Below are 13,133 nucleotides of genomic sequence, written 5' to 3'. Positions count from 1 at the left end.
CCACCTGCTTCCCTGCCGCCCAGCCCAGCTCCTCCCCTGCTGCAGCCCAGCTGCCCTGGGCCTGGCAGAGACCCCCCCCTTGCCAGCAGTGCTGACATCCCTGGGTGGTGGCCACTGCCAGTGCCATGCCCACTCCTGCTGTGTGTTGGACTGGGACAGGGCCGCTGACCCCAGAGCCTGAGGGTCCCAGGTCGGGGGAGCGTGGCAGCGGGTGCAGGCACAGGCCAGCAGGACTGTGGGCACCTGCCCTGAGCTCACGCCAGCCAGACGGGACAGGACAGAGGGATGCAGTCACCAGGACCTGCCACACCCACCCCATGATGGCCTCACATTCCCAAAGAGCTAGCTCCCGCCCAGCCTGCACTAAGGGGTTGGCCCTGGCCCCACTGGCCTCTGACCCCAACCTTGGGCGGGTCACTCCAGACAGGTGAAAATCAAGGGTTCTCGGTCGCAGCCGGGGCTTCAGGGACACCTATGGCTGAGCACTGCCCTGCACAACAGGCTGGGCCTGGCAGTCTCTGCCACCCTCCAGCCCAGGTCGGCCCTGATCTCCTCCAGTGCACCCTGGGCGACACAGAGGCTTCCTCCCCCAGCCCTGCCTCTGCCCCAGCTTCCCTTAGTGCTTTGCCATTATTAGAGCCAGCTCCAGCAGGCTGAGGAGCCCCGCCTCCAAGCGCAAACCCAGGGGGACGCAGCTTTGATGTCTGCCCCACTGAGCAGATCCCTCTATCCCTCCAGACACCAGAGCAGGACCGACAGGCATGGTCAGAGAGCCAGAGAGAGGGTGTCCACAACTGTCTCCCAGGCTGGGACCTCCCCACCCCGCTCGGGTGCGCTGGCCGGCGTCCTACCCTGTCCTGTCCCCGGAGTCAGCCCCTGCTCCCTCTTTCCTCTGCTCATGTCCTGGAGAGTGACTCACTTCCCTCCTGGAAAATACCCCCATCCCTTCCCTTCTCTTTATCCTGCTGGCGTTGGGCTCAGGACCAGTGGCTCTGTCCCCGGGAGGGGACTCGGAAGGAATCCAGGAGCCACGGCCCACTACCCTTCAACTCCCAGCCACCCAGCAACCTCTGCAGAGGAGGGTGAGGAGCTTCACCTGCCGGGCAGCTGTTCCCACGCCCACCTGCCTCCCCTGCCCCATGCCAGCAGGTCAGGAAGCCTTCCCAAGGGGTTCCTGTGGCCAGGTCCCAGAGCCACAAGCCACATTCCTTTTATAAAACAAGCTAAAGAATCACGGGTCTCAGACGACCCCATCCTGGGCCCGGGTATGGTGGGAGGGTGCACAGCACCCTTGAAACCACGCTGGCTGCGAGGCCCTGCTGGATGCTGTGCCAGCAGCCCAGCCCCCTGGCCATGCTCCTGCCAGCCACAGCACTGGGAGTCACGGCCCCATTTTTCTCTGTTATTTGCTTTAACAGCCTCTGGCAAGTCGAGTTGCTGGACCAGCGACCCCCGATGGCTCTGGCACTGCTGTGGGAACTTGTACCCGGTGCAGAAGACCCAGGCCTGCATCCCCCCGGCACCCACCAGACGGGCCTCTCCTGGGTCTGCTGAAGCAGCAGGTGTGGAGGGACGGGCAGCACTCACCGGAGAGGCAGCCCTCCTGGCCGGGCCGCTGGCTCCATCCTGGGCAGCACCGGAACACCGTGCGTGCCTCCACAGCATACACTTGCCTATAGCCTGTGTAGTAGAGAGTTCTGGAAAAGAAGAAGGACACGTGAGGAATCTCAGGAGCAGCACACCCTGGCTCCTGCCATACCTGGGAGACTGGCTCTCTCACCACCCACAGAGCAGCAGGTGCTCAGGTGGCGTGGCTGCCGCCTACACCCGTGTTCCTCTGTGGCTGGGTCAGGGTGCACCGTGCAGCAGGGGCAGTGTGGAGCCAGCAAGTGGCCTCAGGCTGTACTCTGCCTGCACTGTGCACCCCACTACCTCTGCCCAGCCCCCTGCCCCCACGGTGGGCCTGCTCCAGCTGGGTCAGTCCACCTGGCCCAGGTCCTGGTTTCCAGTTCCCTGCCAGGCTGGGAGGACTGGGGATTTTAGTGGATGCACCCAGTTCAGGGGAATGGTTTTTGGAATAAGCCTCATGCCTGAGGTGCCCAGTGCTGGGTCACTGGGCAAGGTGGGGCCAGGTGCCAGCCCAGGTGGTACAGGTGTCCTTCCTCAGGGGCGACCCACCCACACAGCCTCTAGCTGCAGTCAGCAAGGCTGCTCACAGGCCATCTGCCCCGTCCACTCCAGTGCTGCCCCCTGACGCCTGTCCTGGGTGGAACGGAGCTCCCAAGCTCTGGAATGGGCTTGATTCAGAGACAAGGACTTCGTTTAACATGCACTTAGTTAAGATGAGGCCATAATAGATTAGAATGCACCCTAATCCAATGACTGGCGTCCTTATAAGAACACGGGGAGAGAGGCAGAGACCAGGGACAAGTCTGCAGGCCAGCAGTCGAAGCCCCAGAGCAGGAGCGGCCAGGGCGGGGCCCCGCAGCTCTTCCAGGGGAACCAGCCCTGCCCACACCTGGGCTGGGGACTCCAGCTCCTGAACAGGGACAGGGCGAATTCCTGGTGTTTTAAGCCACCTGGTTTGTCATGATTTGTTGTAGGAGCCCCAGGAAACACTCGGCGCTGAGCTTGGCACACGCCCCGGGGCCCTGGGCTGGGGGGTCTTTGTGCTCACAGTGACGGAGCTGGGCCAGGGAGGGTGGAGACAGACAGACGAACTCGGAGAGACAGAGAGGAGGAAAGAATAACCAAAGGAGGGAAGACGGGAGACCCCAGCCCCAGCACAGCTGCCAGGCGACAGCACAGCACCCACCCGGAGCCCCACGGTCCACAGGGATGGCAGCCAGGGGCCAGGCAACAGCCATGGGCTGGGGCTCTTGAGCCTCTGGGAGCAGCCAGGCACCCTGAGTTGTCATCTCCAGGTGACAAGCCACCTCCCCTCGCTGGGGCTGGTGCATGGGAAGCCGAGTTGGCCCAGGCCCCAGCCCCAACAACAAACAGGGCGGGGGGGCCGCTTCCTGGAAGCGCACGTCCATGGGCAGGAACTGCACTGGGAGACGCTGGGAGCGCCTTGCACAACCCCACCTTGGCCCGACATGAAACCCTTGCCTGCACAGAAACCCACCAGCGGCAAACAACACCCAGCAGAGCCTGCAGCGCTTGTGCCGTCCAGAGTAGCAGGGTGGCTGCAGCAGGCCAGGACACATGCTGCCGTCCCTGGCCACCAGTCAGCCCTTCCCACAGTCCCTAAAGAAAAAGACCCTTGGAGAGGGACAATCGGTCCCCTGAGGACTGACCCTTTTCCCCTGCAGTCAATGCCACTAGGGAGCTTATTCCCACAAGGTGGGGGCCGGGGACGAGGCTGCGGGGAGTGTCACAGTGGAGCCACAGTGCTGCAGAGTCTGGGCCTGGCAGGAGCACTGCAGGGCCGTGATCTGAGTGCCACACGCCTCCCTCCTTCCTTTGGAGGACCGCTCTCCTCTCTCGCCCCTCATGCAGCCTGGGGTGGCCTGTGCCAGCTCTTGGGTTTGCTGGGGAAGGGCCCTCGCACACCAGCTGGATCCCCTCACCTGTTCTGGGTCAGGCCGGGCGCCCTGTCACCCACACAGCCCTGCCTGTGGCCAGGCACAGGTTCAACAGCCCAGACTGAGACCCAAAAGCCAACTTCTGACCAGAGGCTGCAGGAGCCACCAGGTAACAGCCACTGGTGGGGCCTGTGTGTGGTCAATGTCCTTAACCCAGGTCAACCCACATGGGAAACTGAGGCCCACACAGGCTCTGAACCTGACCTAAGGACACAGAGTCCGTCCTGTGACCCCTGGCCCTGGTGGCCACCCCCACAGAGCTTGAGAGGAGGTGCCCCTCATCTGTCCAGGGGCAGTTGGGGTGCAGTTGGTACTTGGGTGCATGACCAGTCCTCCCCTCACTTCCCAACCCCTTTGCAACCTGCTCCAACCAACTGGGTGGTTCTCCACGCAGAATCACCAAAGCCAGTGACAAAGCCCATGAGCCCACAGCACCAGCCCCTATCAGCACTGCTCAGTGCCCACGTTGCTCAGGGTCCCAGCCAGGGCTCCCCCAGGCTGGGCTGCAGAGCCAGGTGCCTGCCCTGGCTCGAAGCTCTCCTCCAGGCTGGGGGGCTTCCTTCCCCACCCTGCCCAGGACCCAGCTGTGGCTCTCCACATGCAGCATCTGCTGTCCCTATAGAAGCAGGAGGGATGGCCTGGTGCCACCTGTCTTAAGTCACCCAGAATCCACCTGGGACACTGGAATCAAGACCAGCTCCTCGTAGACATGGGAGTCTGTCCTTAGGCCCAGGGTTCTGGTCAGGGATGGGAACTCAGGTAGCACTGGAAGGAGGAGGAGGAGGTGTCCATGGAGACGGCTCACTGGACTGGACTGGGCAGACTGGGAGAAGAGGGCAGGGTCGGGTCAGCTTCAGGAAGGTGCCAGCAGACAGACGGCTACAGCTGCTACCACACGTGCTGGACAAGGCCTGTGGGGACACGTCCTATAGCCCAGTTACACTCAGTTCCTAGAGGCTTGGGAAGGGACACCCAGAGGAGGGGCGAGACTGTGCATTCCATGCACAAGGAACTGGGGCAAGCCTGGTCACCACGGCCACAGGTGACAGTGCCCACAGGCCAGGCAGGACCCTGTCCCCCCTGGCACCGAGACAGTGCAAGCACTCAGGCTATCAGGAGTGGGTGTGGAGCAAAGGTAGACCTCAGTCACATCCCAGAGCCAACCACACTGGACAGCTGCCCACCCACGGGGCTGCCGCATGCCCAGTAACCCAGAAACTGCTTGCACTGGGAGAGAGGGTTGGGGAAGGGTCCCGACACCGCTCACTGAACGGCACTACACAGGGCCTGAGCTGCCCGGGAGCCCCAGACAGCATGGCCCACGCTCAACGGTGACAGAGCGGCTGTGCTCCCTCAGCACTGACTCAGGCAGCCCTCCAGGAGGCTGGGACTTCCTGGACACCTTGCCAGGAGCCAGCCACCTTGGGAACACGGGCCCCTGTGTCCAGCTGCCTGCAGGTCACAGTAGGGAGGTCATGGAGAATCTGCCAACTGGCTGCCCACCACATCCCCAGTCTCGGGCCTCAGTGCCTTCCACTGCTTCCAGAAACAGCAGCCTCCAGGGGTTGGTAACAGGGACATGAGTTCATCCTACCAAATCCCTGGTTTTTAATGCACACACATCCACACCACAGAAGCCTGCATGGCACAGTCTCTGGAGAACAATGGGCCCAGTCCACTCCTGGGGAGGGTTGTGCAGGTGAACAGTACCAGCCTACCTGCTGGACGCCCCGCTCCTGTCCCCAGAGCCGCCTCCCAGCACCGGTCCTGCCTCAAGGCACTGCAGGGCCAGGCGGCTGGAGACAAAATGGCCCCAGTTGAGAAGCAGTTACACTACACTGCATTCCTTCCTCCTTGCCTCTGCACATGCGTGGACTGTACAGCAAATATTCAACACAAAAACAGCAGCTCCAGCCGCCCCAGAGCAGGCGGAGCAGGCGTGGTGCCCACACCCCCGCGCCCCAGGAGTGCAGTGCAGAGCAGGGCCAGACCCAGGGACCCCGGCAGAGTGGCTGAGCCCTCCCCCCAGGACTCGGACCCTGCCTAGCTCCCCCTGTGGGGGCCGGGCCAGTCCCCCCAGCTCTGCACCCAGGCAGGTTCCACAGTGCCGAGTTCATAAACAGAGGAGAGGCACACGAAGAACTTCTTGAGCTTGATTTTGAAATAAAATATTGAGCAATGAAAGGCTTCACGTGGGCTTGGGAAGAGGCCCAAGGGTCAGGCGGCCACGGCTCCAGCTCGAGCCCAGCAGGTGAGCACGGGCTCTCCACCGGTGCACCCAGCTCCCCTCCCTGGTAGGACCCCCGCCTCTCCAGAGCCCTGCCCTGGGGCCTCCTGGGACCTCGTCCCCAGAGGGGGCTTCTGGAGGTCCTGAGGCCAGGACGGGTGCCCCCAGCCCCTGCTGCCAGCCCCGGGTCCCCAGCACCTACCTGCGCTCATGGCCAATGCACCAAGCCTGCGGCCCACAGCCCGGCTTCCACACCGACACCACGCGACTGAGGGCCCTCACGCAGGGCTGGCGGTGGCCCACCAGGGTCAGCTCCTGCTGGGCACACACGTGGGGCCTGGGACAAAGACAGGGACGGTCAGCGTCCACCATCCATCACTGTTCCTCCTACACGTGGCCCTGGGAGGCCAGGCCTCCAGAGCACAGCCCACCCAGGCTGCAGGGTGAGGGGCTGTGAGGAAAGAACCAGGGCCACAGCACCGCCCACCCACCGCCCACCGTGCTGCCTGATCCCCCAGGAACCAGCCAGGTAGACTCCACCACCGCCTTCCAGACAGGAGAGGGGTGGAGAGGTAGAGGGCCTTGCCCAGGGCCCAGGGTCGCCACGTCCATCCAGCCCCAGGGCTTCTGTTCTTCCCACCCCAGCCCTCCTTCCTCCACCCCTGTGATTGCAGTGGCTCCCAGCACCCTCTGACCCACGGGGGTTGTTGGTACAATGAGCAGGACATCCCCTCAGAGGGGCAAGGACCAGGAGATGGAAACGCGGAGCCCCAACCCCCACCCTGCCTTTCTGTAGTTCCCCACCCAGGGACTGCATGAACCAGGCCAGGGAAAGCCAGCCCCGGGGACGGGCAGCCTGACACCTTCCAGACCACCCCCCGCCCCGGTCAGGCTCAGCAGGTGGGGAAAGGTCAGTGGAGGGACGTCCCTAAGTGCCTTAGCGAGACCCTGTCTCAAAATAAAAAATGAGAAGGGCGGGGGAGGTGGCTCAGTGGTAGGGCATTTGCCCAGCCTGTGTGAGGCCCTGGTTCAAACCCAGCACCACACACGTACAGTCCCCACTCAGCAGGCAGTAGATGCCCAGAGCTTGGGCTCCCCCAGGCCAGGTGGGCTCCAAAGGCAAGTTTTGGAAGGAGAGGACAAGACTTCAGTGCTAGCAACCATGTCAGACCCAGTGGGAAGCCAGAGGATTCTGGGTGACCTTGAAGATGAGGCTTGTCCGGCATGGCCAGGCTCTGGTGTGATCCCCAACCTGAGGGGCAGGGCCTGTGCTCTGTGGACCAGACTGCGGTAAGCTGGCAAATCCAGCACCTGGGCCCCCACCACCTTCTTGGGGAACCAGAGCAGGCAGGAGGCCACCTCTCTCCCAACCTCCCAGTGGAGGTCCCTGCTTGGCAAGGGGACACAGCACATCCCTGGCCTCTGTTCTCAAACCACGCACGCACTGTCCTCCACACCACGCCTGGGCAGGAGTTCCTACTCCCCATACAACCCCAATGCTCTGTTTGGTCCACTGGGGCTCCCGGCTCAGCACTGGGAGACCTGGCTGCCCTGTCCCAGGACCTGGCCCAAGGCCAGCCGCCCCCAGGCGGATGCTCTTGCAACTGAGGACTCTACTTATCCTCCTCCTCCAGCTCATGCCGGGTGGGAAACCCGCCCCTGTGCAGACAAGATGAAAGCACCAAGGGGCTGGCCTGCAGCCTGGCCAGGTCGTAGCACCTGCAGAGGCCCTCAGCCTCCAGCTGACCATCAGGGACGAGCACTGCCGGCCAGGGCAGAGCCAGCTCCAGGTCCCGAGCCAGGTCTGCGGGACCAGGGCTGCCCGAACATGTCCCATTCACACCCCTCCCGCAGTCTTCCGTGGCAGAGGCCAGCCAGCCCAAGTCTGGGGTGACTACAGTGAGGACCCTCGAGGGACAGGACAGGGCAGCCCAGGAGCAGGATCCAGGCTCTCCTGTGAGTTCCCAAACTGCTGCTCCAGCCACGCAGCCTCCACACCACCTGGATCCCCCAGCCAGGAGGAATGGACCAGGTAGGACATGTGTCCCCAGCACTCCTGGAAGGGGACAACAGTGGCTCCCTGTAAGACCTGCAGGTCAGCCATTAATGAGCTATGGAGCCAGGCGGCTCCTGCCTCCCCTGCTGCTAGGGTTCCCTGCCTCTCAGATGATAGACGGAGGACACTGGGCCCCAGCTTCCCGGGGCTGGGAAGAGAGGGCAGGCAGGGGAATGGATCAGAGATGGGGTCCCCTCACTGAGGAAGGGCTCTCATCGGCCTTCCTTGGGCTGGGTCCTGGCCAGAGGGCCTTATGGCCTCCTAGGACCACCCTCTCCCTTCACTCTGTGCCCCAGGAAGCCCACCTCATGGACCACACACCCCAACACACGGACACACACAGCCCTCTGGCGGGTGGGGTTTGGCCACTTAGAGGACCAGCAGATTGTCCCTCTCCTGGGCAGGGCGGCTGGCAGGGGCTGCCTCCTCACCTTGAGCCACAGCCCCACCCTCCCACCCCTCGTCCCCAGGCCACAACTGGGGCGCTTCTCGCCCCTCACTATGTTCCTCTCACTGACTCCTTCCTGGGAAGCCTGCTCCCATGTCCCTCTGACAGAGGCACTGTGTCCCCAAATGTCAAAAAACCAGGCTTTCCTGTGACAGTTCCAGGTTTAGGTTATGACAGTTCCAGGTTTCGGTCACCTTACAGGACTTGTTCATCTTGGAGGACAGAATTGGTGGGTCCACCCATCCCACCCTGGTACTGGGCTAAGGTGGTGGAGCTTCACGCAGTGGTTCTCAAAGCAGGGTCCCTGGGGAAGTGTCCCAACCTCCAGGGAACTTGTCAGAAACACACATGCTCAGAAGGTCATGATGGAGCACACCTGTAATGCCAGTAATTCAGGAGGCCGAGGTAGGAGGATGGCAAGTTCAAGGCCAGCCTCAGCTACTTAGCAAGACCCTGTCTTAAAATAAAAACTTCAAAAGGGCTGGGGATGTGGCTCAGTGGTAGAGCATTTGCTTAGCATGTGTGAGGCTCCAAGTTCAAACCCAGCAACACACCTCCACGATTCAAGATCCACTGAAGTGGGGACTCCGGGCGTGGAGCCCAGTGTTCCTCCGGGACTCAGCAGCTGCCAGTGCTGGACGGAGTCCTCAGATTCTGAGGCACACTCGTGTGTGAGCCCTGGCCTAGCACAGAGGTCGGGACTCCGGGCCGCAGGGCAGGTGCCGGGTCTCCCCCCAGCTCCCCGTTCACACCTTCAAGACGTACAGGTTCCTGAGCCTCTGCCTCGGTTTTCCCGCCTGCAAATGAGGACTCACAGCTGACCCTGCCCACTGTGGGGAGGGGAAATGAGCCAGCCTAGGAGGGGACCCCTGATGTTCCCAGGAGTTAGCTGGGGTCCCTGGACACTGGGGACCCCACGTGAGGCCCACCAATGCAGGAAAAAGCATCATCTGCCAGCTAATGCTGGCCTGAGAGCAGCTCCAGGTGCCACCCCCCTGCCTCACCTGCACGTGTCCCTGGCCACCAGTCCTCACCCCAGGACTGAAGTGGGGTGGAAGTGGGGGAGGAAGGGGGACAGCTGAGGCACAGGACCTCCGAGCTTCAGGCTGCAGGGCTCCAATGGGGACTCTGAAACAGCCCCTGTGCTGCTGGAGCCAGCAACTCCACCCGGGTGAGGGGAGGCCACCCTAGGGCAGTCAACAGCCTAGGTACTTGGCCGGGCAGCTCCTTCTGGGCTGCTGTGCAGCTCGAAGAGTCACCAGCCCTCTTGGGGCAGATCGCAGCTCAGGGGAGATCAGGGCTTCCAGAGGCTGGCAGCCTTCATGCACAGCTGGAGGAGAGCGGTGGGCAGCACCAGGTGAGATGGGGTCACAGAGCGGCTCAACATGCCGTCGGGGACGGCTGGCTTGCAGACGCCTCCTTGCATCTGGCTCCACAGTTCACCTCTGAACACACGTCCCCTGCCTGGGTGGCACAGTGGGCAGGTGGGGAAGGGTGAGACCCGGGTCGGAGGCTCAGTTCCTGCTGGGTCTGTGAGTAGGCAGCAGACCCTCAAGTGCCCCCCCACACAGGCAGGGCCAAATGGGCCACCCACAAGGTGTGAGCTCTGTCCCTGCCCCACACCCCTGCTCACAGCACCCCCACCTGCTGGGACAGCTGAGTCTCAGAACAGCCACCACAGCGGTTCACAGCACAGTTCAGCTTGCTGACCCCCTCAGGTGCGGGCAGCGGCTGCCTGAGAGCCAGGTCAGTGGGGCCAGCCTGGGAGATTGTGGGCCAGGTCCAAAAACCCACACGCAGAGGGAACTTGAGCGTGAAGGCGCCAACCCACTGCAGGAAGGAGGGTCAGCATCCTTAGGTGTTCCAGAGCCAGAGCTGCCCAGAGGGGACTCCAGCCCTGGGAACCTCGGGCCATGGAGCAGATACACATCCTGGGACAGGGAGCTCGGACCCCGTGTCTGGTCAGCGCTGCAGCACATGGGCCATCAGCCTCCCCACCCAGTACCCCGCTCAGGGAGCCCGCTGGCCGTATCACCAGCCCCACGTGTGGTGGTGCAGTTGCTCCAGGGCCCAGGAAAGAAAGGCCAGACATTCATGAGTCACAACACTCACTCAGAGGCAAAAAACAAGCAGACAGATCAGTTCTGCCCATTCCCGGGATGGCTCCAAGTAGGCCCGCTTAGACAGGAGGACCAGAGAACATTGTCCCAGCAGATCACAAAGATCCAGGGTCACCTGGGGCTGGTCCATGAAGTAGCCCATGGCTTCTAGCACCAACCCTGGGGGCCCTGGGTAGCAGGTCACAGTAGTTTAAAGGGAATCGCTGACAGTCCAGGAAGACCAGGCAGACGGGCAAGGCCGCCTGTGCCAGGCCCTCCAGCTCCCGTCAGGGGAGAAGGAGCAGCACTTCACTAGCCCCGCACCCCCCCTGCTCCTCTGGGGGCGAGAGCGAAGGGCCTGGAGCCTGCAGGTTCCCCCCTCCTCCGGTTCAACAGGTCAACGGCTCCTTCTCCACAGCCCAACAGACACCTCCTCTGGTCTAAATGGAGCCCGCCCCCACTGAGGACCTACTGTGCGTCCAGGCACACACAGATGCCAATGAGACAGGTCTGTGAAAGATGTGCAGCAGCCTTGGCCAACCTGGAACTCAGACCCACCTGTGAGGGGCAATCTGAGAACAAAGGCCTTACGGAGACATACCAGGGCCAGGAAACGGTGGACAAAGGCCCCCAGGGTAGCAGCCACTGGATTTGAAGAACAGGGAGAAGCAGGGAGGGAGGATCTGGAAGAAGCTTCAGACACTCTCTCCTATTATCTCATTCAACAGCTCTTCCCAGCCTTGCTTCAGGCTTCCCAGAGGCCAGGTGAGCAAGTCGGACCCCAGAGAGACCCCTGGCTCCACTTCCGGAGAGATCAGCAAGTTTGGGCAAGTCAGATGGGGACCCAGGAAGACAGGCAGCCAGCAGTTTTCCTGAGTGCAGCAGGGCAGAACAGAAACGGCCACCAGCCCCCACGGAGCAGCTGCCCCCCAGGATCAGTGCCTGGGAACTCTGGGGAGCCTGTGCCCCACATCTGCCGGGAGCAGTGTGAGGAGCAGGCAGTCTGAGTGGCCCGACGCCTCCAGGCTAATTCCTTCTGGGCTGCAGCTCCACATGGACAAAAGCACTGGGATCACAGGTAAGAAGTGTCCAGCAGAAGTCACCTGAAGTTGAGACTCAGGTCTTTCAGTTTCTGGATTAAAGGAGGCCACAGGAAATCTTCCTTCTTGGAGCAAAGCAAGACCCAGGGCAGAGGTCCCGAGGGATCGAACCTGACCTCATCCCCTCCATCCCCTCCATCCCCAGGAAGCCACATCTTTATCTTCCACAGCCAGGTACATAGAGTGGCCATCAGCGCCAGGCCCTCTTCCAGAGTGCTGGACAGAAGGAGCCTGAGAAGCCCCTTCTGTGGCCCCTGAAGGGGGCTTTAGGGTTGTCGCTGGGAGGCTCCAATGTGGATTGAGCCGGGAGCCCAGGCCCCTTGCCAGCTCCTCTGCAGCTGGCAAGGGTCTTACCGGTTCCATAGGCCCCAAGCCCCGGCACCCTGCAGGGAGGGCTGGAGTGGGGGGCAGCCAAGAGGCCCCCCTCCCCCTCCTCCACTTTCCTTTGAGGCCAATACAGGGATTGCTTTGCTGTTTAGAGAGACCGCTAAATGGCCCGTTGGGGAATCATCTTTCAAAATTAAATTCATCTCGGCTGGCTCCCTGACCCTCTCTTCCTGCCCGTTCTGGTACTGAATTCCTTCTCCCTGCAGCTCCAAAGCACACGTGTTTAACACACAAACCAGCTCTGCAGCCCGGTCTGGGCACACCCCGCCCCTGCGAAGGCCCCCAGACCCCAGGAGACAGGCTTTGGAGGAAGTGGGAGCAGGCTGCTTCCTCTGCCGTCCAAGACGGCTCCCCGGCTAGACCCTGCCGGGCAGGGGGCCCGGATTCCTCACCTCCCTCCAAAGTTCAGCATCTGCCTGAGCAGGCAGGACCCACATCACAGAGGCGCGGAGGGAGGAGGCAGAGGCCTGCCACAGGGGCGCCGCGGACCCAACCCGGGAACCCTCTCCCCGGTTAAGGCAAAGAGCCCATTGTTCTGGGGCCCCGGACAAAGCCCAGGAGCTCGGTCCCGGTCTCCGGCGCCCACGCGGAGCCTGTCCTGCTCCCGCGACTCACATGCTGGGCTGCAGCGGCAGCAGGGGTCGCGGCGGGGCGGTCGCACGCACAGCGGAGAGCAGCAGCAGCAGCAGCAGCAGCAGCGCCAGGGCCACCGCGCGCCCCGTCGCCCTCGCTGTCGCCCTCGCCTCCGCTGGGGAAGTCATCGTGCGCGCCGGGTGCCTCCTGGGATGCGAGGCTCACAGACCGGCCCCGTGGCCCCGAGCCCCCGCCTCCGCGTGCGCCATGCCGGGGAGGGTGCGCAGGGCGCAGCACAGGTGCGGAGGGGCCGGCTTCCCGCCCGCGCCCGAAGGGCGGCTCGGAGACCAGCTCGCCCAGGTCCGGCCGGCTGTACGCTCCCGGTGAGCCGCGGGCAGACTGCGCCCAGCCCGGCGCGGGAGAGGCCTGCCCCGCCCGCGACACGCCCCGGGCCGGGCCGACCCCAGCCCCGGCCCCGCCCACAGCCCTGCCCCCAGCTGGCCAGGACGCGCCCGGGCCTAGGCCCCGCCCCACACGCCCTCGGACCCGCCCAGACCCCCCCACCCCTGCACGGAGCTCCACTTCCAGCAGGCTCCCCTAGCCTCTGCCCTGGCAGCTGCCAGCCCTCGGCTGCGTCCCCAGACCCCCACCCCGCG

At 63.3% G+C, this 13,133-nt stretch overlaps 1 protein-coding gene across 6 annotated transcripts in view; it reads right to left on the bottom strand.

Annotated features, from left to right (window-relative positions):
* Positions 1 to 12,860, bottom strand: part of Megf6 (multiple EGF like domains 6) — a 96,089-nt gene extending 83,229 nt beyond the window's left edge. For all 6 annotated transcript variants that reach the window (XM_047565615.1, XM_047565616.1, XM_047565617.1 and 3 more), the window contains exons 1-3: positions 12,520 to 12,860; positions 6,017 to 6,151; positions 1,588 to 1,697 (exon numbers count right to left, since the gene is read on the bottom strand). In XM_047565615.1, coding sequence (XP_047421571.1) covers positions 1,588 to 1,697; positions 6,017 to 6,151; positions 12,520 to 12,665 — 391 coding nt within the window. In that variant the 5' untranslated portion in view covers positions 12,666 to 12,860. The remainder of the gene's footprint in view (positions 1 to 1,587; positions 1,698 to 6,016; positions 6,152 to 12,519) is intronic.
* Positions 12,861 to 13,133: the final 273 nt, after the last annotated feature.

Source organism: Sciurus carolinensis, chromosome 1 (assembly GCF_902686445.1).
Source record: "Sciurus carolinensis chromosome 1, mSciCar1.2, whole genome shotgun sequence".
NCBI classification, from domain to species: domain Eukaryota; kingdom Metazoa; phylum Chordata; class Mammalia; order Rodentia; family Sciuridae; genus Sciurus; species Sciurus carolinensis.
This window is presented reverse-complemented; position numbering and strand designations above follow the sequence as displayed.